This window comes from Vicia villosa, linkage group LG4, assembly GCF_029867415.1.
Source record: "Vicia villosa cultivar HV-30 ecotype Madison, WI linkage group LG4, Vvil1.0, whole genome shotgun sequence".
Lineage (NCBI taxonomy): Eukaryota > Viridiplantae > Streptophyta > Magnoliopsida > Fabales > Fabaceae > Vicia > Vicia villosa.
Genome location: NC_081183.1, coordinates 44,572,027 through 44,599,522, shown reverse-complemented (window position 1 = coordinate 44,599,522; position 27,496 = coordinate 44,572,027). Strand labels below are relative to the sequence as shown.

Sequence of the window (27,496 nt, the reverse complement as noted above, 5' to 3'; positions counted from 1 at the left end):
TTGACGGAGGATGCTCAATTGGTGACTTCGGTGGTCCTTTACAACATAAGGCCACGAAGCCACACTTCCTCCATCACCATTGATACTGCAGGCCTGGTCCAGTGTATTTTGAATGGTAATGATGTGGATGTATCTCGGATCGTGGCAAATGAGCTGAAAAGAGTTGCCTTGAATAGGACTCTTCATGGAGATGGGGTAAAATGTAGATTAATTTTTCCTGGTTTGATAATGGGTTTATGCAGAAAGGCTGGTGTCCGGTTTCCACCTGGGGGTATGATTCCTATGGATGGTGTTATTGATGATGTTTTTGCTAACAGGTACTGTTTGCCTGGAGGACGCCCTTTTGGTGCTGCTACTCATGCACCTGAGCTTCCCGATGCTGCTCAAGCAGTTCATGTTGCTGCTGCACTTCCTGTTGGTTCTCAGTATGGTGATGCAAGTTACTGGAACTATCAGATGCATATGGCGCATCAGAGAGCATTTATGTTTTTGCAGAATTCTATCCGGCAGCTATCTCTGCAGCAGCCTGTTGGTTCCAAGGATGATTTGTCTGCTTATGCTTCATGGCCTGAGGGCAGGCCAGATCCTGAGGAGGGGATGGAGCAGGATGATGAGGAGACTTCCGATGCGGAGTAGTTGTTATGCTTTATTGCTTTATGTTTATTGTTTTTAAGTTTTATGTTAGAACAATTTTTACTTTGTTTTTAATTTTGTTCCATCTTGTTGGATGAGGTATTTTGAAAGGCTAAGTTTACGCCTTTGGATAGTTAACACCGTTTGGTGTGGTTTTTATGTTATATAAGTTTAGTTTATTTTATTTTTGCATTTATTTATTTTTAAGAAGTTTTATTTTAGTTTAGTGTTTATATTTTAGAAATAATGATTTTGATAAGTTGTCCTGATGATTAATTAGCTGGAACACGACTTTTTGTTCTCACGATGAATTTGGGTGATGCAACACAATTTGAGTGGTGATGATATAAGTTGAAAACTGTACGTGCAAGGTACATAATTTATCGTTTTATTTATCAAGTACCTTTGATTCTGATGCTTTTAATTGTACAAATTAGTTGTCATTAATTTCGGTTGATAAAATTAGTTCAATTGGGAATCACTTTAGCCTAGATGTAGTTGTGAGGAGACTTTCCACTGAGTAGATATATAATAATTGTGCTGGATACCAGCAATGTGTGTTTTAACTCGTTTTTCTTATGATTAATCTTGCATTGTTATTAAATTGTGCTAAGCATGAAAGTGATCAAGGCGTTTTGTTCCGCACTATGAGAAAAACTTCCTATCCATATGTAACCTACCCGGTGGGTGTGTGAGTATTTGCTAACCACTTTGAGTCGTTTGCCAAGATTCTTATCGGTTAAGCTTATGTTGTATATAGATCTCTATACCGATTTTTGATAGAATCTTGATGACTTTCTTTTTACCTTGAACTGTTGCTATTAGATATGGTAAGGATTGATTCCTTTTTGCCTTAGAATAGGGAGCATTCTTATTGATGTCTTAGTGATATACAAGTTGGGGAGAATGACATTAAGATGTGCATTGGTGGGGATAAATCAAAAGATATTGCTCAAGGGGTATATATATATTTATGTATATAAAAAAAATAAAAAATAAAAAGAAAGAAAAAAAAAAGAGAAAAATTTTTATTTGTAACCCTTGAGCAAGTAATGAATAATGTGGTGAACTTGGTTGTTTAGGTTGTGATAATTGAATTTGAATGCTCTCTTAGGTTTTTACACTTTCGTTTCAATGGCCGTGAGATATGCCACTTCCTTTTTAACCAAGCCAAGCTACAACCCGAAAGTCCTTAGTGATTCATGCTTATACACTTTTTTATATAACTTATGTTTAGATGAGTTCATAATTAATTCTGGATGTTAGCGTCATTGTCTGGTGAGTGTTAGGATCCTCCATTTTCGTTCTCTCAGTAGAGAAGTGCGTAGGTGTGATTCATTCTTGAACTTCTTTTGCTTGTGAATTTCTGACATAGAATTTGTATATAGGATTAGCATTGTTATCATGGTACTTTGATGGAAATTGGTAAGGAATGATCTTTGTGTACTTTTGGAACTTGAACCACTCAATTGTTCTTGTTTCTCCCTGGTTGTTTCATTTGTGATATTTTGTGTTCCCGGTAATTTATCATTGTTTTGTTTGAGGACAAACAAGAGTTTAAGTTGGGGAGAGTTGTTAGGTGCCAAATTGTGTTAATATTTAGTTTAATTAGTGGCACCTTTCGACTGATTTTATCGAGTATGTTTTAAATTCTGTGAAGTTTTAGATAATTATTTATAGTTTATAACTTTTAACTTTCATTTTATGTTAATATGTGTTTTAGTTATGATTGTGTAGGTTTTAGCCAATTTTGGGAAGTTTGGAGCTTGTTTTGGCCCTGATTGAAGAGTGATGGGCAGAAGTTTGCGCGTGTCGCACGCTGATATGGGCGCGTCGTGCCCTGGGCAAGATATTTTGTGAAGCTTCAAGCAGAGATTTGCGCGCGTCGCGCGTCTGGGCGGTTTAACTTTTAAGTGTAATGGCGCGTAGCGCGCTGAAGGGCGCGACGCGCCCTTGGCAGAATTCAGAATTACTATAAAAGGAGCATTCAGATATTTTCATCCTACTTCTTGACATTCTTAAGAGCTAAAGGAGCACAAAACACTGTAGCAAACTAAGAGTTGAAGATTCGAAGCCTTGATCGCCGATTAATCGCCGTAGATGCTTGTTGATCTTCATCATTTCCTTCTTGAGCAAGCTACCATTCTCATGGATAGCTAAATCTCTTTTGTATCAAGATAAGATGTAATCTTCCTAGCCTTTTGTATGTATTTCTTGTGAATATATTGTGTATGAACAAGTGATGATCAATATAGATGGTTTAGTTTGTTTATTAAAGCTTTTCTATGATATAAATGTTTGAGACATCAATGTTTGTATCTAGACCTAACTTATCATCTATCAAACTATAAGTTGCAGACATGGATTTATCGTTTGATGTTTACTTAGTATCGGTTTTAAAACGTTATTTGTATTGTTTAAACGGTGGAGATATCGTCGGTTAAACAATACGGTAAATCTAGCTATATCGTTGCGGACACGGACGATATAGACGTCGATACGTAATTATATTGATCATTAACTAGTTCATATAAATATATTTATAAGGAGACATACAAATTTAGGTCGATGAAATCGAATCTTGATACATTTTCTTTAACTTAGAACTTTCATAAATTTACTCTTTGCTACTAAAATTGTTGAATGATCTTTTGCAAACTCAAAACTAAAGTAACATTAACTCAAGACAAAATAGGCTATAGAACGGCGGTGATATCGCAATAATCCCTGTGGATACGATATAAACGAAAAGTACACCACAATACTCTTTCAACAGTTTCGTATGCTGTTTTCTGTGTTTGGGGTTTTCTGAAAATCAACAGTTCTCGCCGCGAAACCTTGTTGGCGCCGCGAACCTCTTGGCAGAAACTTGAGAAAATTGGATTTGCTCAGTTCGTGCCGCGAACCCTTGTTGGCGTCGCGAACTGCTTGGCAGAGACTCAGGAAAAATTTGGTTTACTCAGTTCGCGCCGCGAACCTTGTTGGCGCCGCGAACCCTGTTTTGCAGAACTTTTCTAAACTTTGAAATGATGTAACTTTTGAACCGTAACTCCTTTTTAAATGTCGTTTGAACCTGTGTGAAACTATAATTGAGACCTTTCTAATGAATATGATTTAAGAATGCTTATAAACCTTTTTGAATCTTTCTTTAAATGAATTTGTTTGATGATATGAGTTGTGTGGCAAAGTGGTGTGTTGTTGTATCATGATGCAACGTAGCGATGTGATTGGGAAGTGGTGATTTACTATAAAAATAATGATGTTTAGTCGGTATTTGTGATATATTGTGAATGTCGTTTTTGTATGGATGTTGCATTTATTGAGTCACATCCATTGCATAAAGAGACGGCGGCCTTAATGGTAAAAAGCGACGGTGGCCTTAATGGCAATTAGCGACGGTGTACCCAATGGAAAATCTTGAGACGTGGGAGTTTTACTCCAAATGGTACCACATGCATTTGCATAAGTCGAGTCACATGTGAATTGAATTTGAGCCTTATTTGATTATGATATTGTGATTTGATGATGATATGATTGTTAAGACGTGGTGACTTGATGATGAGATGGTTGTTGTGATTGTGTTGGAATCTTACTTATGAATTGTATACATTGTCATAGTTGAATTGATGACATTGTTGCCGGTTTCTTAAGTTGATTATGTGATGTGAAATCGTTGTATTGAGTATTGTGATGAGAAGTGGTGACCAATGTATGATCTCTTCTCTTGCTTTGAATATTATCATACGTTTCTTTATAATGAATAATATCTCCCCCCTTATGTATGAATGTTACCCTATGTTGGTAACTTGCAGGTAACGACGTGGAGTAGCAGTGTACCTTATAGCTCGAGTCGGTGTATCAATGCTCTGATACGTAGCACTCGGGGGGATGTTTGTGATACTTGCTCGTGTCTTGTTTTATGTTTATTATCTTTTCTTGAACTTTGATGATATGTCTTGTGGAGACGTTTTGGACATATTGTGCGATGTTGACAAGAATATAAGACTTGGATATTGTGTTGTTATTTGAATTCCGCTGCAATATAATGAAGTTGTTTGGATTTAAATGTTCGATGAATCATGAGTTTCCTCCGATATAAGTGTTATGTATCCATGTACTTTGAGCATGAATTGTAGTTTTGTTTAAGTCGAATATGTGACGCCTCAAATTAGTTGCTTGTTTCGATGCTTTATACTCTGTTTGCTCTTATTAATTGAGGGGTAGATTTGGGGTGTTACAAAAGGGATCGTCCCTTTTTGCAGGAGAGAAAATAAGTTTCCGTATTCATGAGACAATCCCCTACATGCACTCCCAAGATGTTACTTTTCGAGAAGTTAATTTTCAAACCTGAAACAAGCTCAAAGCCTCTCATTAGCACTTTCATGTTCCAAAGGTTATCACAAGAAGGCTCACCAAGAATAACGGTGTCGTCCGCAAATTGAAGAATGTCCACATGATCCTCTTCTCCAAACTTGAAAGTTTTGAAATCTCCCACTTCTACCGACTTTTTAACCAAAGCGGTTAAACCTTCCATGACTCGGACAAAAAGGAAGGGAGACAACGGGTCACCTTGGCGCAAACCTCTTTGGGCCGAAAAATATTTCGTAGCACTTCCATTGACCAAAACGGACATATGACTAGTAAAAACATAAGTTTCCATCCATTTCATCCACCTATTACCAAATCCCATTCTTTTCATAACGAACCTAAGAAAGTTCCAAGAGACGGAGTCGTGTGCCTTTTCAAAGTCTACTTTTAGCAAAAGAGAACTTCTTTTTTTCTCTTTTCCCAATCAAGTATTTTATTCACCATCAAGACTCCATCCATCATGTTCCTCCCCGGGACAAAAGCGGTTTGGTTAGGAGACACCAATTTACCAATGACAACTTTGATTCTAGCGGTTAAGAGCTTTGAGATAATTTTGTAAATGCTTCCCACCAAACAAATGGGACGGTACTCCGATAAATCTTATGGATTTTTGTTCTTTGGGATTAGAGTTAAGAAAGAAGAAGTAGTGATTGATTTCACTAATGTACCTTTTGTTTGAAAATCGTTGCAAAGAAGCAAGACGTCACCTTTTAGCAAAGGCCAAAACCTTTTAAAGAATTCTAAAGAGAATCTGTCTGATCCCGGGCTTTTGTTCCCATCGCACGACCAAATTTCATCCTTCACTTCCTCCTCCATGAAAGGCCTCTCCATCTCCGTAGAATCTTCTGTCGACAACGAATTTAAGCTAATCCCAATTGGCCCCGATCTACACTCCACTTCCTCCTTGAAAAAACTTTTGAAATGATAAAAAACATACTCTTTAAAATTTATATAAAATTTATTTATGTTTATTTATATACTATTTTATTGATTAATATATATTAAAATTGTATTTAGATTTTTTTTATTTTATAATATATCTTAATAGATAAATAATAATAAAATTTATTAAAAAAATCTTTTTAATCGTGTTAGTTGAATATTACGTTAAAATTTATTATTATTATTTATATAATTATTATTTATTATTATTATTATTATTATTATTACCTGAATATTATATTATAATTTCTTTTAATAGTGTTAGTTGATTATTATTATTATTATTATTATTATTATTATTATTTTAAGAGGAGGGTTATATTTACTCCAGGAGTAAGTTATTATAACTTACTCCAAATCTAAACCATTGATTCTTTTCAATCTAGTGGTTAAAAATAATAAGTAATTAAATGTGGAGAGAGAAAACTATTACTTATTATTTTTAACCATTAGATTCAGAAGAATCAATGGTCTAGATTTGGAGTAAGTTATAATAACTTACTATTTTAAATAGTGATAACGGAATATTAAATTATTAATATTATTAATATCATTATTATTATTTATATAAAATTTATTTACATTTATTTATATAATTGTTTTAATGATTAATATATATTAAAATTGTATTGAGATTTTTTAATTTTATAATATACCTTAATAGATAAATTTTAATTGATCATATTATTAAATTGATTTTTTAAGTTGATTATATTATTAGTTACTAATGTAGTATCAATTTAAAAATAAAAAATTAAATTAAATTGATGTTATAGTGGCTATGTAGATGACATGTAACTTGAGAGAGTTGGGCCAGCGGAAGGGAGCTCGGGTCCCAGAGGTTTGCTTCCCTTAGGGTCTCGAGTTTGAAGGAGCAACGAACCAAAACCTAACCCTCAAGGACTACGTGTAATGAGAGCCCTCTATGTGAATTAGTCAATCTGACTTGTTGAATACCACATATATCAACCAAAAAAGAAGTCATGTATTTAGGGTTGATATTAGATGTGTCTAGGGTTGTCATCATGAAAACCTTAGATTTATATTAAGTAGATATTATTTTCTGGAGAATAAGCATTACTTTATTACCAAAAAACAATAAGTACAACCGACCCAAGGGTCCCGGTATCACCAGCCTAAATCAACTTACATACTAACATGTATACTTAATTTCCTATACATATTACATCTAGTTGTAATATTATAGGTAATTCTGTCAACTAGCCTCATATCAGAATTTTTACCATTGAAAATTCTAATATTTCTCTCGTGCCAAATCTCGTAAACAGTCTCCGCAAATGCTAATTTCAGGATCAATCTATGTGCACCTTTAGGTTTTGATTCTTTAGAAATCCACTCCACCTCTGAGTTCCATTCAAGTGGTCCATGTTGTATTTTCAAATTATTCAAGATCTGCTACCAAATATCTTTGGTATACTTACAGCCAAAGAACAAGTGTTGTATATCCTCTTCCTCGTCGCAAAAGCAACACTTTAAGTCTACCGCAATGCTAAATCATACTAACCTTTTCTTTGTGGGTAACCGTTTCAAGAGAGCCACCCATAAAGTGAAACACGCCCGAGGTCTAGCATGGTTGTCAATCAAGATATTCTTGCAACTTACATGTTCCATATCACCACATAACTCCTTATACACGGCACCAATCTTGTAATGGCAAGTATTTATCGCCTCAATCCAGTGTTTTGTCGTGCTCACGTCAATCTTATGTTTCACAATTTTCTTTATGATCCACGAACTATTAGGTGTGGACTGCCACACTAAAACATCTTCAACTTTGAAATAGAAAGTGTCTAGACATCGAATCCAAAGCCAATCTGATTTCATGTGAATGTTCCCAAGCAGTTTACCCAATGTTGCCTTGTTCAAAGTTTGTAAGTCTGTAATGTGCATTCCCCCTGCAGATTTGGGATTGCAGATACTCTCCCACAACATTGGACTTTTCCTGTTGAGGCCCTCCTTCCCATTCCATAGATAACTTCTGCACAGAGCTTCTACATGCTGAATAATCTTTTGGGGCAAAGGCAGAACTTACATCCAAAATGCAGAGATAGCAAATAAGACACTTTTGATAAGCTATCATCTCCCAGCATAGCTCAGAAGTCTCGTTAACCAGTGAATAATTCGAGCTGTAATCTTCTCAATTAACGGATAGCATTGTTGGATTGTGAGTTTTCTACTAGATAGAGGCACACCCAAGTATCTAAACAAAATGTCACCTACTCGGAAACCGGTAGCCCGCGGGATTTCATATTTAACCATATGGTGCACACCCCAAAGTATATCTTGCATTTTGCAGGATGCGCTCGCAGACTCGTGGCTCGAGAGAAATCATCAAAAACTGCCATCATAGTGTTAACTGACATTCTATCTCCACGAGTGAACACAATAAGATTGTCATCGAAGCTTATAGTTGTAATATGAAGCTTCTTACATCTAGGATGAAATTTAAAATCCGGGTTTTGATGAAGTTTAGCCAAACTCCTATGGAGATATTCCATCACTAAGACAAATAGCAGAGAGGAGATTGAGTCGCCTTGTCTCAGACCTCATTTTGCCTTAAGCAGATCGGATACCGCGCCATTTATTGAGTACCTGTATGGTACAGTATAAACACACACCATAATCCAGTCAATAAATCTTCCAGGAAAGTTAAGCTCTCTCATAATTGTGGCTAGCGCAGGCCATTCAACCGTGTCGTATGCTTTTTGGATGTCCATTTGAATGGCACATCGAATGGAAATGTGTTTACGGATATAACCTCTCAACAGTTCATACGCCATGAGGATGTTATCATGAATAACTCTCCCAGGAAGAAATGTAGATTGGCTGATAAAACCACTTCATTTATTACCTTACACAGTCTATTTGTCAAAATTTTGGATATGATTTTGTAGAGTGTACTACAACAAGCGATGGGGCAAAGATCCTTCATATTTTTTGCATCAGTGGTTTTAGGGATTAAGGTCACCACGACACAATTTACAGCATGATACATATGATTATGTTCAAAGAAATCATATATAGTTGCCAGTACATCTCCTTTCACGATGTTCCAGGCTTGTTTAAAAAATTTGGCATTGTATCCATCAAGTCCTGGAGTTTTTGTGCTACCTATACTTCTGAGAGCTTTCCAAACCTCCTGTTCAGTAATTGGTGGAATCAGATCTCTCTTGCTTGTATCTTTTAATTGAGTTCCTTGTCTAAGCACCTCAATGTCCACATGAAGAAGATTAGTAGCAGCAGTCCCTACTAAATCCTTATAAAATCTTAACACCTCAACTTCCATATCTTTTGGCTCGGTGAGATTGCTCCCATTTTGATCAACAAGAATATGGATTCCATTTTGTTTTTGCCTTCCTCTCACAATTGCGTGGAAGTATGCATTATTAGCATCCCCTAATTTGATCCAATCAGCTATTGCCCTTTGTTGAAGGATTTTCTCTTCCTCTTCAATGGCAACAATAATCTTGTCAGTCCAATCTTTTGATTCATGAATCAGCATAGTATTAAAAGGATCATTCTCCATGCTAAGCTGAGTCTGATGCAGTTTCAGCCTATACTCCTGAATTTTCCTGACTTCAGATGTTACACTTCTATTTAAACCCCTAAGAAGGGTTTGTAATCTCTTTAGTTTTTGCCATAGAACATACATGGGGCTATCCTGCACAGTATGACTCCAACTCGTGTTAACAACTTGAAGAAATTCTAGCTTTTCCACAATGTTATTGATAAAACAAAATATGTATTGATTATGATGTGTATTCCTTTGGTACCCCTGCATCCGGATTCTGATAGGACTATGATCTGATATGTGAGCTTGCAGAATCTCAACTTCACAATCCGGATATTTCACAAACCATTCCCTGTTACATATAGCTCTGTCTATTATGGAATAGATAAGCCCGTGAGTATGTTTATTACACCACTTAAAGTGATTACCTCTAGAGTCATGTTCGAATAGTTATGCCTCTGAGATCATGGTTGTAAGGTCCTCAAATTCTGCTTTCTGCACTTGGTTGCCCCCAATTTTGTCTGCACTAGTTAATACATTTTTGAAATCTCCAACCACTATCCATTGCTCCAGGATGTCTCCAGCTAAACCTTTGATGTTTAACCATAGATTTCTCCTTGCCCCAATTTGGTTATGTGCGTAGACAAAAGTAACCCAACAGATCTTATGGCCACTCAAATCATGCATATCACAATGTATAAATTGTTCACCACAAGTATGGACATGTATATGTACCTCCTTATGCTTCCACATTATCAAAATTCTTCCATTTGTGTGTTTCTCATAATTATCAGACCAACTCCACTCTTGACCAAAAAGCTGCCTTGTTCTAGGTGCATTATTTTGTTTGACTTTAGTTTCCAAAAGGGCAATACAAGGCACATTTATCTTCTTAAGATGGGCCCTAATCTCAAGATGCCTTGCCCTCTTATTCAGGCCCCTCACATTCCATGTGAGAATCATGTAATATCAACCTCTTGGCCATCTACATCCCTAAGGATGCCAAAGCCATTGCTACATCCTACCAATTCTGCTTGATTCACGACACTGTCCTCCACCATGATAGCTTTACCCCTTGATTTAGATTTTCTAGTGGGTCTGGTACTTGATACCATCTTCCAATCATCCCCATTCTCAGTGTTTTCCTCTCCCTAATCTGTGTCTGTCTGTGTAGTTGTCACTACTGAGTCACTACTGAGTCATTAGAAGGTGTGCTCATGCAAAATGGTAAAGTTGTTGCTTATGCATTGAGACAATTGAGAGTTCATGAGAAGAACTATCCTACGCATGATTTGGAACTTGCTGCTGTAGTGTTCGTGTTGAAGATTTGGAGGCATTATCTTTATGGTTCTAGATTTGAAGTCTTTAGCGATCATAAGAGTTTGAAGTATCTGTTTGATCAGAAGGAATTGAATATGAGGCAACGAAGGTGGTTAGAGTTATTAAAGGACTATGACTTTGGTTTGAATTATCATCCAGGAAAAGCTAATGTTGTTGTCGATGCCTTGAGTCGCAAGACTTTGCATATGTCGGCAATGATGGTTAAGGAGTTAGAATTGATTGAGCAATTTCGAGATAAGAGTTTGGTATGTGAAGTGACCCCTAAGAGTGTTCGATTGGGTATGTTGAAGATTAACAATGATTTTCTGGATAGTCAGAGAAGCCCAGAAGTTGGACGTGAAATTGGTTGATTCAATGATTAGAGTCGATCAAGCTGAGAATGGTGATTTCAAGTTAGATGTGCACGGTGTGTTGAGGTTCCGTGATCGGATTTGTATTCCTGATGATGTGGATTTGAAAAGATCTATTCTTGAAGAAGGTCATAGGAGTAATCTGAGTATTCATCCCGGAGCTACGAAGATGTACCAAGATTTGAAGAATTTGTTTTGGTAGCCTGGAATGAAGCGTGACATAGCTCAGTTTGTGTATGCATGTTTGACTTGTCAGAAGTCAAAGGTTGAACATCAGAAGCCTGCTGGTTTAATGCAACCGTTAGAAGTTCCTGAATGGAAATGGGATAGTATTTCCATGGATTTTGTGACAAGTTTTCCGAATACCATGAGAGGACATGATTCGATTTGGGTGATCGTTGATAGGCTTACGAAGTCGGCTCATTTCATACCTATTAACATCACTTATCCGGTTTCGAAGTTAGCGGAAATTTATGTCCGTGTGATTGTGAAATTGCATGGTGTTCCTTTGTGTATTGTTTCGGATAGAGATCCAAGGTTCACTTCAGATTTTTGGAAGAGTTTGCAAGAGGCGTTGGGTTCTAAGTTGAGGTTGAGTTCGGCGTATCTTCCTCAGACAGATGGTCAAATGGAAAGAACGATTCAATCTTTGGAGTATTTGTTGAGATCTTGTGTTTTTGAGCAGGGAGGTATGTGGGATACTTATCTTCCATTGATAGAGTTCACATACAACAATGGTTACCATTCGAGTATCGGTATGGCACCGTTTGAAGCGTTGTATGGTCGGAGGTGTAGGACTCTGTTGTGTTGGCATGAATCAGGTGAGAGTGTAGTACTTGGACCTGAGATTGTTCGAGAAACTACCAAGAAGGTTAGGTTGATCCGTGAGAAGATGAAGACTTCACAAAGTAGGCAGAAGATTTACCATGACAAGAGGAGGAAAGATTTAGAATTCCAAGCTGGTGATCATGTATTTTTAAGAGTTACGCCGGTTACCGGAGTGGGGAGAGCCTTGAAGTCGAAGAAGCTCACTCCTCATTTTATTGGACCGTATCAGATTTCAAAGAAGGTTGGTAATGTGGCGTATAGAGTGGCTTTACCGCCTAATCTTTAGAATTTGCATGATGTGTTTCACGTGTCGCAACTTCGGAAGCATATTTCCGATCCTTCGCATGTAATTCATATGGATGATGTACAAGTGCGGGATAATCTCACGGGGGAGACTATGCCGATCAGAATTGAGGATCGCGAAACGAAGGCGCTTAGAGGAAAAGAGATTGCTTTGGTGAAGGTGGTTTGGTCGGGAACTACCGGTGAAAGTATGACTTGGGAATTGGAGATCAAGATGCGCGAGTCGTATCCCGAGTTATTCGATTGAGGTAATTTCCGAGGACGAAAATATTCTAAGTGCGGGAGAGTTGTAACGACCGTTTTTCTTTAATTATTTATTTATGTGAGTTATGTGAATTAATTGTGAACTATGTGTTAATTATATGCTTAATTGATTTTATGTTGTTTTATTTGGGAATTATTAATAAATAATATAAGATAGTAAGTGTTGTTGGTTATTGGGCCTAAGTTGGTATTAGTAAGTGAGGGGTGCTAGTTAGAGCCCATTAGTAATTTAAGATAGTAAGGGTTTAACTAAAACAAGGGTTTTAGAGGAAATATAAATTAGAAGTTCATTTGGGGTTTTTGGTGAAAGAAGAGAAGAGAGGAGAGAAGAGGAGAATCTCAAGGTTGAAGATAGAGTTGGCTTTAATCCAAACCTAAGGTGAGGGTGGGATTCTTTCATGCTAAAGGGATGTATGATGATGTTTTGGGTGGGGTTTTGATTGTATGTTGTTATCCATGTGTTATACCCCAAAATTTGCCAACATCTTTTTCAAAATGAAGGTAACAGACTTCTGTCTAAAAATTGGGAGTTTCATATAATCTTGGATTTTTATTTCACAAATATCCTGATTTTATAAATACTCGGTTTTTAGAATTTTTATTATACGGTATTTTGGCTCGCTGTTGAATTTATTCTTACACAAACGGCAATTATTGTTTATCACTTCACACACGCTATTTATTTGAGATTTATTTGCATATAAATAGTATTGACGCAATTGGTACAGAATTAAATATTTTTTGCAGGCGCAGAGTCCGGGGATTCAGACTGTACTGGTAACGAGTAAATTATTATAAGTTTTTTGCTTCCCACTAATTTTTGTACTATATTCTATTATTTTCAAAATCTTTTCCTTTCTTTTCAAATCTCTTTCTTTCCAAATCAAATCCTAACTTTATTCTATACATCTCTCTTTTCAAACCCTACCATACAGTTTCTTTCAAATCCTACTACCACTCAAATTTTCCTTTTTTGTACGGAATCACTTCATTCCCCAACGTCTCTATCCTTCTTTTCACTCTATAAATACCTCTCTTTTTTTCCATAAATTCTCACATCAAATTTCAACTCATCTCTCTCATTTCTACCTCATATTTATTTTCTCTTCTTCCCCGGCAAAAATGGCAAAGTGGATGGATACGTGTTTTCTTATGGTCATCACCGTCTTGGTGGTGATCATGTCCTTTTTCTGTCTCCATAGTCCTGAAAAATGCGGACCTGGGTTGCTTACAGTCCCGATCATCTATATGTTGTTATTTATAGCATGGGTTTTTAATCGTCATTTTTAAAGTTTGTCGTATTTTTTGCTTTCAAATAATGTACCGTTTATTTGTCGTATTGTTCATTATGTTATGTAATATTTGTACTGTCAGTATTAAATGTCGTACTATCTGTCGTACTGTAGTTTAATTATCCAGATAATATTTTGTGTGTTTTCTGCCAGTTAAATATTAATTTTTCTGTACATTAAATATTTTTCAAAGTTATTATCGGTAATTTCGTTCGCGTACAGTATATTTTATTTATTTATTATATTTGTGTTTTTCTAACAACTCATGTAAATAAATTTTCACCATTAACACAACAAAAACAAAAAGAAAAAATTAACTTTAACTATTGAATTTTCACTTTAACTGTTACGTTAATGCCCGGACAGTCGGTTGACAGTCAAACTCGTTGACAGCACGATTCTCCGTGTTTTGTACCATCAATCAAATCAATCTTTTAAATTTCAAAATTTCAAGATTTTTGTTCTAGAAGTCTTCTGATAATCACATGATCAGCAGAGACTCAGCACTGCACAAAAATCAGGTACGCTTAATTGTCTTCTACACAAACAGTCCCTAACTAGGGTTTTTGTTTTTTTTCAGGAGAACAAGTTTTTTGAGACCTCAAATGGATTTCAAGGACCTCCGTATATCTCAAAGTACCACCATACAAATTTTCAAACTTCAATTCGCTCAGACGCACAATCAGCAGCTCAAACAGTCAACAGACGACCAGTTTGACCGAAAAGTCAACAGACAGTCAAAAATGAAATTTTTTGTCAACATCCATATTTTGTCAAAAGATTCATCATTTGATCAATGGTTGATCATAATTCATCAAGAAAAGATCAAAAATCAACAAGACCCTAAGTTTCAAAATTAGGGTTTTCTCCTAAAAAGTCAACTGAACTTTGACCAGCCATAACTCTCTCCTCGTTCATTCAAAAAATTCCAACCAAAGCTTGTTTTGAATGAAAATCAATTATCTTTCAAATCCAATTGATCCCATGGTCATTGGATTCACCATTTGAAAAATATGAGCTCCGACATTACAGGTCATTTTCAAAGTCAACAAAAAGTGGTTTTTTGTCAAAGGCCATAACATCAAGATAACTTTTCCAAATGAAAACAAGTTTCCAAAGTAGCTTGTAGAGGATATCTTGAGGTTTCTAAAAAGTAAAAAAACTCCTTCATGTGATCAAAATTGAGGGATTTATGCCTTGTTGAAGTTGACTATTTTTTGGGAAAATGCATGAAACCAACATTGATCAAAAATGTTTTTTTTCCAAAAGGGGCCAAGTTTCCATGATCCAAACATGACTCTAATGATGCTAAGGGCCTACCACGACCAACCTAAGGCCCATAACATTTTTATTTTTTTTTGGTTTAATTTTATTACATTTAAAGTTAAATTGAAAAAGAAATGGTGAAGGATAATGATACATAGCTTTGATCTTAAGCTAAAGCCATCAAGAATTGATTCCACTCTGCAGCATGAAGGTACATAGCAGGCCTAGAGCAAGAGGGTGAAGAAAATTCAAAGCCATGGCCAAAGAATTCATACTTTTTTATATTAAAGAATTCAAAGATTCAAAGATCATCAATGCTTCTTAGCTTAAGTTTGAATCACCTCCATGGCTTATAAATGAAGTAGAACACTTCAGTAAACATAGAGACACGAAATCAGAGCCATTCCTATGCTTTTACCATACTTGTATCAACTTGTAATTTTGAAGAAAATTTGAAATTCGAATTTTAAATTCAAGCTCATTTCAATACAAACTAAATACTCAAACACGTTCCCTAACCTCCACTGAATATATCCCAATCATTTTCAACAAGCAAAGCACTCAGAATCAAGCTCCATATCGCACGGTTTTATCAAACAAAAACTAACCAAAATCTCATTATACATGCATATTTAGCACGATGTAATCATATATTTGAACTTGGTTTGATGTTCTGATCGTTTTTGGACATTTAATTAAGGTTTGGTCAAGTATTCACGAAGCCACCATTTTAGGGTTCTTGATCTCAAAATTAGGGCTTCTCGAATTAGGCAAAATTTCAGGTTCAAAGTGGTCTCATTGAACTCGTATGAACCAGATGAATTGAACCATGGCCTCGCGCCAAATTTCTTTCACGTTTTGCTTGTATTCGTGTTGCACAGGTGTAATAGGTTGAAGTTTTTTACAGCCCCTGCAAATGAGCGGTGTAAAAGATCAATTCTGATGAGGAAGACGAGACGTGGCGTCCTCTGATTGGCTGGTTCGCGCGCATGTGGGTTTTGAAATCAGTCAGACTCTATGCTTGCCACCCACGCGTATTATCATGCACCTTTTCAATCTCAGCCTTCCAATTTCATTTAATCCAAATCCAACGCACATAAGCATGCTTTCCATATTATAGATCCTCAGCTTTGACACACCAGATTGCAAATATTATATTTTTTATTTTATTTGTTTTTCTTTGCAAAATTAATAAAAAATACTTCCAAAATTCCAAAAAAAAATTTCTTTTACTATTAATTTGATAAAATGATAATTTAATTTCTGGACCAAAAATATTTTATTTTTTCTTAATAATTAAAAATTTTGTTTAATTAATTAGTATATATTTATATATTTGCTCTTTTAATTATTTCAACCCATCAAAAATCAGAAAAAATATGTTCTTTTTATTAAATTAGGTTTATATATTATAGACTAATTTTGTACATATTTAGAATATTTTTCTCTTTAAGTTTAAATTATTTGTATAATTGTTTATATAATTATATGTTAATTAACTTAATAAATTTCCAAAACAACTTCAAAAAATCCAAAAAAATTAGTTTTATTTTTAAATTAATTAATAAGAAATATGAACATATTTTAGACTTAATTTTTAGGTTTAATTTTTATTTCTACCTTTTTTCTCATTTAATTAAATTAATTATGCATTAATTCTAATTAAAATCAACCATCTAAAAAATCCAAAAATATTTCCTTTTATCTTATTGCAATTTAAATTCCTAGATAAAGTGTATAGGTTGTCAAAATCATGTAAATAGCGTAGTTTACATTTCCCGCACAATTGATGTAATAGCGTAGATTTACTTTCCGCATTTTACATTCCCGCACTTTAAATTTCTGTACATATAAAACTGCGTGTATGTCAAGGATAAAAACTGAAGCGTTAGGTCACTAACTTCAAAGATAAAAATATCTGAATTAGAACACGATCACACTTACATCTCTTAGGGTAATCCCTCTGTTACTCTTTTCAAAAATCAAATTCTACTGTTTCAAATACAAAATCCAAACTTTTGTTTACATCCGGTCAAAGGAGAATTTTCTAAAAGAAATAGGAAGGGACCTCATAAACATAGGGTGGATCTCCTAAATTGCTTGCTCAAATCAAAACAACAAATGTCTCACATATTCATTGTTTTTTTCAAAACAAAACTTTCAAAAAAGACAACACTTGGTATATATCCAAACAAGGATCATTACGAAGTTAAAGTTTTTTTAAAAACATCTTTCGAAAGATTAAATACTTTGTATACATCCGCACAAGGATCATTACAAAGCCAATTTACAAAGGTATTTTAAAACCACATACAAGCATTTCAAGGCAAGACAAATGATTCAAAACAAGTGAGCTAAGCAATTAAGAGCCCATGGATAACCATGGATACAAAGGGGTGCTAATACCTTCCCTTTGTATAACCTACCCCCGAACCCAAAATCTCTTAAAGGTCTTTTTCTGTTTCTTTTATAAACCTTTCCTTAATTGGATAAAATAAAAGTCGGTGGCAACTCTCTGATTTTCAAAACTCACAAACAAAAGAAGAGTCAGTTCGTATCTCACGTGAGATAAGAAACCGAGGGCGACAGAACTGGCGACTCTGCTGGGGATTTCAAAAACAAAATGTTTTCAAAAGGGGTTACCTTAGAGTTTAGATCACTTCGATGTTTTCAATTGCTTGTCTTGATTGTTCTATTTTTCAAAGGTTTGTTTGGGTATTTACTTGTGTGAAAGATTCTAACCTGAATCTCGAGATACCTTAAGTATGTGACATTAGACCAAGGAAACTGTACGGCATGTACCGATACGGTTGATCTGGTAGTCACCGTTAGTGCGATACTTTGGTCTGTACTGATATCCCTTGAAAACGATCAAGGAGTATGTTAGGCTTCCAAAATGTCATTAAACACTAATTTGTCTTAGAACCTTTAGTTGAACTTGACTTATGGCCTATTAAGTGACTAGCTTTGAAATTGATCGAAGTTAGTTATCCTCGAGGAATATTTTGATCGGCCGTCCGAGCGCCGTATTGAGATGTTGTCTCCAAGGATCATAGAACCCGAATACTATTTTAGGACAGGTTTAAACCAACTCAACTTCAGTGGGGAGGGTATCACCTATGAACCCCATGCAAGCCTTTAAACCTAAGGCTATTGTTTGATTTGTTTGTGTTTGCCACATGTTTGACATCATGACATCATAAGCATCATAAACATACCATTTTCTCACTAATCATTTCAAGGATCGAAGAGTTTACCTTTGTTTTGTTGTTACAGGTAGTGGCTCCCGCTACCAAAGATTATGTCCGGATCAACATTTCAATAGTACCATCTGAACTTAAGGACTTAATATCAGAATTTTCCAGAAATTCTCAATTCACCGAAAAGCACGGTCACCTACTCCATTTGGTTACCTCAAAATTTGAAGAAGACATGATACGGGTCCTGTTCCAATTCTTTGATCCCGAACATCATTGTTTTACATTTCCTGATTACCAGTTAGTACCCATCTTGGAAGAGTTTTCTGAACTAATTGGATTACCTGTTCGAGATCAATTACCTTTCACTGGTTTAGAAAAGATTCCAAAACCTGAAATCATTGTTGCTGCCTTACATTTGCGAAAGTCAGAAATCAAGTCCAATTGGGAAACAAAAAGTGGAGTCAAGGGTTTGCTTGCTAAGTTCTTAATGGAAAAGGCTCGATTACTACTAAAAAACAAAAGTTACCAAGCTTTTGAAGAAGTTGTGGCTCTTTTGATTTATGGGTTGGTTTTATTCCCTAATCCCGACAGATTCATAAGTGTACACATTATCAACATTTTCTTAACCCGCAATCCGGTACTTACCTTGCTGGGAGACATTCTACATTCTCTATACACTCGTACCATGAAGAAACGAGGAACTCTTATGTGTTGTGTACCACTACTGGCTAGATGGTTTACATTGCACCTTCCTCGATCAGTGTTGAGAAACGAACAAAGAATGCAATGGTCTCGCAGGATTATGTCTTTGTCTCATTCAGACATCCGGTGGAACAACTTCTTTCAAAGAGACATTACTATCATTGACCATTGTGGAGAGTATCCTAATGTGCCACTCCTTGGCATCAGGGGAGGCATCACTTACAACCCCTCTTTAGCTTTGCGCCAATTTGGATATGCACGAAGAAACAATCCTCATGACATGATTATCCGTGGCATTGTGTTCGACTACGAAGATGATTCCCAAAGATATCGACGAAGGTTTATACATGCGTGGGGCAGTGTCTACAAAGTAGAAAGCAAAACTTTAGGACAATGGAACTCTATTCCCATGGAGCCTTACCTCAAATGGGTGTGTGCTTGTGCTCAGAAGTTCATCATGCCATATTCTGCTATTCTACCTATGACTATTGAGCCAGAAGTCGAAGGGAGTGAACCTCGAGTTATTCTACATCTGGACATGCCGACTGACCTAGAAGAACTGCAGAAATCTTGGGTTCAACTAAAAGGAGAAAGAGACACCTTCAAAGCACACTGTCAAGACTATGAGAGGAAAGTGTTGGAGCTCACCAGACAACTCTAGGAAGAACAGCAGATCAACACATTCCTGGGTGCAAAGAGAAAGCGTCCATGGGAGGCCTGAGGGATCCTTTATTTTCTTTATTTTATCTTGTAAGCCTGAAAGAGGCAAATAAAAGAAAAAAGAAAGAAAAGAAAGAAAAGAAAAAAGAAAAAAAGAAATAATTGTTTGACTAATAAATGTTTGATTCTCTTTTGCTTAAACAAATCTAAATTCCAAGATCCTTGAAAACATTGCATATTCATTTCATTCATAAACATTGCATAGCAGGTTCACATGACAGGTTTCTCATCTCCTCGCTGTTTATTTCAGTCAGAAGAGATGGATTCCGAAACAAGCGTCAAGAATCTCGAAGCACAGAACGCCCAAGTTCAGATAACAATTCTGGAACTAGAAAAGGGGCAACAAGAACTGAAAGCCTTGATAATCAAGAAGAAAAAGAAGCCCAAAGGATCTGTAGGTTTAAGTCACCTGACGAGAAAGGTCAAAATCCCAGTCAAAAGGTCCAAAAAGGCACCAATCCCTGAAATAGTCGGTGAAGGTGAAGGAGACAATCACAGCAACCAGGGTTCTGCCAAACCCTCCCTCTCTTCTAACGAAGAAGATTATCATTCCGAAGACGAACAGGGTGATGACAAATACCAGCAGTTGGAAGAACGCATGAAAGCTATGGAGATACAAAAAATACCTAGTTTAGACATCAAAGATCTTGGACTCGTCTCAGATATTGTTATTCCTCCAAAGTTCAAAGTTCCTGTCTTTGCAAAGTATGATGGAGTCTCTTGCCCAAAATTACATCTGAGGTCCTATGTGAGGAAGATACTACCCCATACAGCAGATAACAAATTGTGGATTCATTTCTTCCAGAAAAGTCTGTCGGGTACACAACTCGAGTGGTACTACCAACTGGAAAGTGCAAAAGTTCACACCTGGGAAGATCTGGCTGCTGCTTTCTACAAACAGTATCAATACAACGCTGACCTTGCACCAACCCGTACTCAACTACGAGGCATGACTATGGCACCAAAAGAAAGTTTCAAAGAGTATGCACAAAAGTGGAGAGATCTAGCTGGAAGGGTTCAACCACCCTTATTTGATCGCGAGCTGGTCGACATGTTCATGGGTACTTTAACTGGCCCTTTCTACAGTCATTTGCTGGGAAGCTCGTCGTCAGGTTTCACTGACCTGATATTAACTAGAGAGCGTGTCGAAAGTGGTATTCAAAGTGGAAAAATTCAAATAGGCTCCTCCTCTGGTACTATAAAAAGGCCCATCAGTGGGAGAAAAGAAGTCAATACAGTGCACAGTCAGAAAGGTCGCAAAAGTGAGCATCACCAATCTGTAGGGGCTGTTCTGATCTCCGCATCTGCACCTCAAAAAGATCAGTCGCCGAAGTATACGCGTCGACCAGATGCATCGAGAAGAAATTTCACCAGAATCAATATGCCAATCTCTTAAGCATTGCAACACTTGTTAAAAGCAGATCTGATCACATTGAAAGACCCTCCAAAGAATGTTAACACTTCCTCTCCGAGTTATCTCCCCGATGCAACATGTGCATACCATTCTAACTGTCCAGGACATGACGCAGATCACTGTTGGGCCCTGAAAAATAAAATACAAGACATGATAGATGCTGGGGAAATTGAATTCGATCCTCCAGAGACTCTAAATGTCATCACTGCACCTATGCCGAAACACGACAAGACAGTTAATGCTATCATAGACATTGTGTATATCTATGATGTGAGAGAATTGCCAACTCCGCTCCTTGAAGTCAAAAGAAAGCTAATCCGAGCTGGTTTCTTTCGAGGTTGTGACCCTGATTGCTTTTATTGTGCACACCTACCCAATGGTTGTGAGAATCTCAAAATAGGAATTCAAAAGTGGATGGATCGCCGTATCATTATGTTTGAGAGGCTCCCTTCTATGGACGATTTATGCGAAGTCTTTTCAAATGGGATGAGAATAGAGGACGTCTCAGTGGTTTCTAACATACCATTGAAAATCCCTACCAAAACTCTTTTCAAAATTTCTACTGCACCCAAAGTGGCGTCTGTAATCATCACCAGTCCGGCTCCATTTCCATACTCCTCAGACAAAGCTGTCCCGTGGAGTTATGACACTAATATTTATGTCCATGGAGTTAAGCAAGACACCTTGACTGAAGAGGCCATGAATTTTACTACTCCAACTGTTGATAATATTGTGGGTACTAGTAAGATTACGAGAAGTGGAAGGATCTTTTCACCAAAAATTTCTCCAAATGGTGCTACTAATCCAGTCCAAATCCCAGTTCCTAATCAAGATATTAACGCTCGAGGCAAAGAGCCACTAGTTGAACCAGTTCACTTACCGGTGGAAGTCACTGTTGAAGATCCATCGAGGTAAGAAATGGAGGAAATATTGAAAATCATCTGCAAAAGTGATTACAATATTGTCGAACAACTGGGGCACACTACTTCAAAGATCTCAATGTTGTCTCTGTTAAAATATTCAGAAGCTCATGCCAAGGCCCTGATGAAGTTCCTGAAAGCTGCACATGTACCACAGGAGATTTCAGTCGATCAATTTGAAAATTGGGTTGCCAATCTAACAGTGAATAATGGTCTCGGTTTCTCTGATGCTGATTTAACCCCTGCTGGGAAAAATCACAATAAAGCCCTGCACATCTCTATTGAATGTAACGGCACCACTATGTCTCATGTGCTAGTGGACAACGGTTCCTCTTTGAACGTGTTACCAAAAGCAGTACTGGAAAAACTTGACTTCGAAGGAGTTGTGTTACAACCAAGCGATGTTGTGGTAAGAGCCTTCGACGGGTCAACAAGAACAGTGTATGGAAAAGTGAAGCTCCCAATCAGGGTGGGCTCTCAGATCTTTGCTTCTACCTTTTACATAATGGAAATTCACCCAGCATATTCCTGTTTACTAGGACGCCCTTGGATACATGGGGCTAATGCTGTAACTTCTACCCTGCATCAGAAGTTAAAGTATCCGGTAAAAGGCAAGGTCGTCACAGTTTATGGCGAAGAAGAATATGTGGTTAGCCACCTGAGTAACTCCAAGTATGTTGAGATGGATGGCGAATTCATCGAAACTCCCTGCCAATCTTTTGAGGTGGTCCCTCCAGATGTCTCTACTGCCAAACATATTTCTGCTACTCCCGCTACAAAAATAACTCCAACTATGGCTTCTCTCAAAGATGCTAAAGTTGTGATCGAAGAAGGTGGTTGCACAGTATGGGGGAAACTCCTTGTTGTGCCTTACAAGTTCGATAAGCTAGGCCTGGGCTATGCTAATGGAACTCAGAAGAACGATCAAAAGCTTCGTTCTGGAGGATTAATGTCACATTTTATCAGCCAAGGAGTGAATGCTATTGAAGACGATGGAGTAATCTTGAACCATATTATTCAGCAATATCCAAATGAAGTTCCACCAGTTTCCACGGAAGTTTGGGATACTTTGGAAGAACCAAGCGGCGGGTATAATTTTCTAGTAAAGTACACTGCACCTCAGAGTTCTTTTATTGCCATGGAAGACATTGCCCCAACTGGATGGGGTGATCAGTTTGAAGATTGCAAAAGTTTCACAAGTTCCATTACTGAGCAATACCAAAGCCCACCTAGTCCAAAAGAAGTCTGGGATACACTAGGAGAACCAAGTGGTATAAGTATAACTTTATGGAGAAGTATTCCTCTCCTCTGAGCTCGCAGATCGCTATTGAAGACATCACCCCAACTGGATGGGACAACCATTTCGAAAACAATATGATATTCACAAGCCCTGTCGCTCCTGAAGAAGTCTGGGAAACACCAAATAATGAGAATGATTTCCTGACGCAGTACACTGCTCCCCAGAATGCACAAGTCTCCCTCGAAGACATCATCCCAACTGGATGGGACGATCTTATCGGATATCTCTCTCACCCAACAGAAGTATCTCAGCCCGGGATCTCGTATCCGGAAGAGTATCTTGCTCATCATGAAGGATCAACAGCTCATTTCACTGCCAAGGAAATCAATGCTGTGGAAGACGAAGAAGACAACTGCCACTAGAGCAGCTGGGTATTCCCTACTCATAATAAAGGATTGAACAACTGGGAAGCTAAAGATGTGATCTCCTTTGATCAGGAGTAAATGCAATTTCCTGTTTTCGTTGTTTATATGTTCAAAGATAAAAATGGTTCCTGTACTATCAAACCATGAGCTTAAAAGCCAGGTGCCTTGCGCGAAGCACACTGGTCCTTTTTATAAGGGTTTGTCATACCATGATCATGTTCATTCAATAAAATCATGGGACATTTGCATATTCAAATTTTGTGATCCTTTTTCTTTCTTTGCTTTATTCATTTTCAAATAGCTATGTGTTCTTACACACACCCACATAATAAATGCAGATTCACATTCACTCTGGATCCTGTTGATAATGATTCTGCTATTGTCAATCATGACTTTGAAAATCCGATCTACCAAACTGAGGACGAAAGTGAGGAAGATTGTGAAGTACCAAGGGAACTTGCAAGGCTGTTAAAACAAGAGGAAAAGACTATACAGCCGCATGAAGAACCAATTAAGGTTATCAACTTGGGCAGTGAAGAAGAAAAGGAAGAAGTCAAGATAGGGGCTGATCTAGAAGACAGTGTCAAGCAAAGGCTGATTCAAATGTTACAAGACTACGTTGAGATATTCGCCTGGTCCTATGAAGATATGTCTGGCCTTGACACGGATATTGTGGTTCATCGCCTGCCGATCAAAGAAGGTAGCACTCCAGTTAAGCAGAAACTGTGAAGAAGTAGGCCCGATATGTCCAAGAAAATCAAAGACGAGGTTGAGAAGCAATTCAATGCTGGCTTTCTGAAAGTTGTAAGTTATCCTCCTTGGATAGCTAATATCGTGCCTGTGCCTAAAAAAGACGGGAAAGTCAGAATGTGTGTAGACTACAGAGATCTGAACCGGGCAAGCCCCAAAGATGATTTCCCTTTACCTCACATCGATGTACTAGTTGACAATACTGCACAATGCAAGGTATTCTCCTTTATGGATGGATTCTCAGGGTACAATCAAATAAAGATGGCGCCCGAAGACATGGAAAAAACAACCTTCACAACACCCTGGGGAACCTTTTGTTACAAAGTAATGCCCTTTGGTTTAAAGAATGCAGGAGCTACATATCAGCGTGCAATGGTAGCTCTGTTCCATGATATGATTCATCAGGAAATAGAGGTTTACGTGGATGATATGATTGCAAAGTCCAACACCGAAGAAGAACATCTGGGTCATCTGCACAAGCTGTTTGACAGACTCAAGAAGTACAGGTTGCGACTGAATCCGAACAAGTGTACCTTTGGAGTAAGATCTGGTAAACTCTTAGGTTTCATCGTCAGCAGCAAAGGTATTGAAGTTGATCCTACCAAGGTCAAAGCCATTCAAGAAATGCCTATACCCCGTACCGAGAAGCAAGTCAGAGGATTCTTGGGACGTCTGAATTACATAGACAAATTTATTGCCCATATGACTACTACTTGTGTGCCAATTTTCAAACTGTTGAAGAAAGATCAAGTGGAAAGATGGAATGACAACTACCAATTAGCCTTTGATAAAATCAAAGAATATCTTCAAAAACCGCCAATTTTGTTACCACCAGTGGAAGGAAGACCTCTGATAATGTACCTAACTGTGTTAGAAGATTCAATGGGGTGTGTACAGGGGCAACATGACGAGTCTGGCCGAAAGGAGCATGCGATCTACTATCTTAGCAAAAAGTTTACTGATTGTGAAACAAGATACTCACTACTCGAGAAAACTTGTTGTGCCTTAGCATGGGTGGCTCGCCGACTAAGACAGTATATGCTAAACCATACCACTTTCCTGATCTCCAAAATGGATCCTATCAAGTATGTGTTCGAAAAACCTGCTCTCTCTAGAAGAATAGCAAGATGGCAAATGATCTTAACAGAGTATGACATCCAGTACACTTCACAAAAAGCGATCAAAGGAAGTGTGGTAGCTGATCATCTGGCTCATCAAGCAGTGGATGATTATCAAGCGTTGAACTTTGACTTCCCAGATGAAGATATTAGGCTAGTTACTGACTACGAACAACCAGGACCGGAGGAAGGACCCGAGCCAGGATCCCGGTGGACTATGGTTTTTGATGGAGCTTCTAATGCACTTGGACATGGCATCGGAGTTGTGATCATTTCTCCTGCAGGAGGTTATACACCATTCACTGCCAGATTATGCTTCAACTTCACTAACAATATAACCGAGTATGAAGCATGTATTCTGGGTCTCAAAGTTGCAATCGATCTAAGAATCAAGTTCCTGGAGGTCTACGGAGACTCGGCCCTTGTAATTTATCAAGTCAAATAGGAATGGGACACAAAGCACCCGAATCTAATTCCATACAAAGAATATGTGATGAGTTTGATTCCTTATTTTGAAGAAATCACTTTTGAACATATCCCGCGCGAAGAAAATTAACTGGCTGACGCCTTAGCTACCATGTCGTCTATGTTCAAAGTCAGGTGGGAAAATGAGGCGCCAATGATCACCATTTATAGACAGGATGAACCAGCCTATTGCAATGAGATTAACACCGAAGGAATGGAAGAAAAACCATGGTTCCATGAAGTAAAAAGAAATCTTGAAGCTCAGGAGTATCCTGAAAGGGCATTCATTAACGATAGAAAGTTTCTAAGATGATTTGCTGCCAAATTCTTTCTAAGTAATGGAATCTTGTACAAACGTAACCGAGACTTGACTTTGCTTCGTTGTGTAAACATGAAGGAAGCAGAACAGATTATGGAAGACATACACGATGGTGCCTTTGGTACTCATTCAAGTGGACATACAATGGCTAAAAAGATCTTAAGAGCAGGTTATTACTGGTCTACCATGGAGACAGACTGCCATCGTCACTCCAGAACATGTCACAAATTCCAGATATATGCCGACAAAGTACATGTACCTCCAGTCCAATTAAACGTCCTGACGGCTCCTTGGCCTTTTGCAATGTGGGGTATTGATATGATTGGAGAAATCAAGCCTACTGCCTCTAACGGACATCGTTTTATCCTAGTCGCTATTGATTACTTCACAAAGTGGGTAGAAAGCCTCGTTTGCTTCTGTCACCAAGAATGTTGTGGCCCGGTTTATCAAGCACAATCTCATTTGTCGGTATGGCATCCCTGAAAGGATCATCACAGACAATGGCACAAATTTAAACAACAGAATGATTACTGAACTCTGCACACAGTTCAAGATCAAACATCATAATTCCTCTTCATATCGACCAAAGATGAATGGCGCCGTGGAAGCTGCCAACAAGAACATCAAGAAAATCATACAAAAGATGACAGTAACCTACAAAGACTGGCATGAGATGTTACCTTTTGCTCTTCATGGTTATCCAACATCAGCGCGTATTTCAACAGGGGCAACTCCATTCTCCTTAGTCTATGGTATGGAGGCCGTTCTTCCAATTGAAATTCACATTCCTTCCCTAAGGATTATGAAAGAAGCCGATCTAGATGAAGACGATTGGATTCAGACTCGGTTGGACCAGATAAACTTGATTGATGAGAAGAGGCTCGCAGCTATTTGTCATGGTCAGTTGTACCAGAAACGTATGATCAAAGCCTTCAACAAGAAAGTCAAAAGTCAGGCATATCAAACCGGTGATTTGGTTGTAAAACGCATCATCTTACCACAAGGTGACCCCAGGGGCAAGTGGACTCCCACTTATGAGGGACCGTTTGTAATCAAGAAAGTATTCTCCGGTGGAACCATGCTGCTTACCACTATGGATGGCGA

At 37.6% G+C, this 27,496-nt stretch overlaps 1 protein-coding gene across 1 annotated transcript; it reads right to left on the bottom strand.

The window, feature by feature from the left end:
• Positions 1–8,180: 8,180 nt before the first annotated feature.
• On the bottom strand, positions 8,181–9,490 carry LOC131597146 (uncharacterized). The gene is made up of 3 exons (XM_058869857.1): positions 8,958–9,490; positions 8,557–8,790; positions 8,181–8,445 (listed from the first exon to the last, which is right to left on the bottom strand). Exons 1-3 carry the CDS (start codon positions 9,488–9,490, stop codon positions 8,181–8,183), a joined length of 1,032 nt encoding a protein of 343 aa, XP_058725840.1.
• Positions 9,491–27,496: the final 18,006 nt, after the last annotated feature.

Coding starts and splice junctions, on each gene's coding strand:
- LOC131597146 (XM_058869857.1), bottom strand. CDS start 9,490: ATGGAGAATGATCCTTTTAATACTATGCTGATTCATGAATCAAAAGAT. Junction 8,791..8,957: donor TTCTTTGAACATAATCATAT/GTATCATGCTGT, acceptor TGGTTTTATCAG/CCAATCTACATTTCTTCCTG. Junction 8,446..8,556: donor GTTTATACTGTACCATACAG/GTACTCAATAAA, acceptor ATATCTCCATAG/GAGTTTGGCTAAACTTCATC.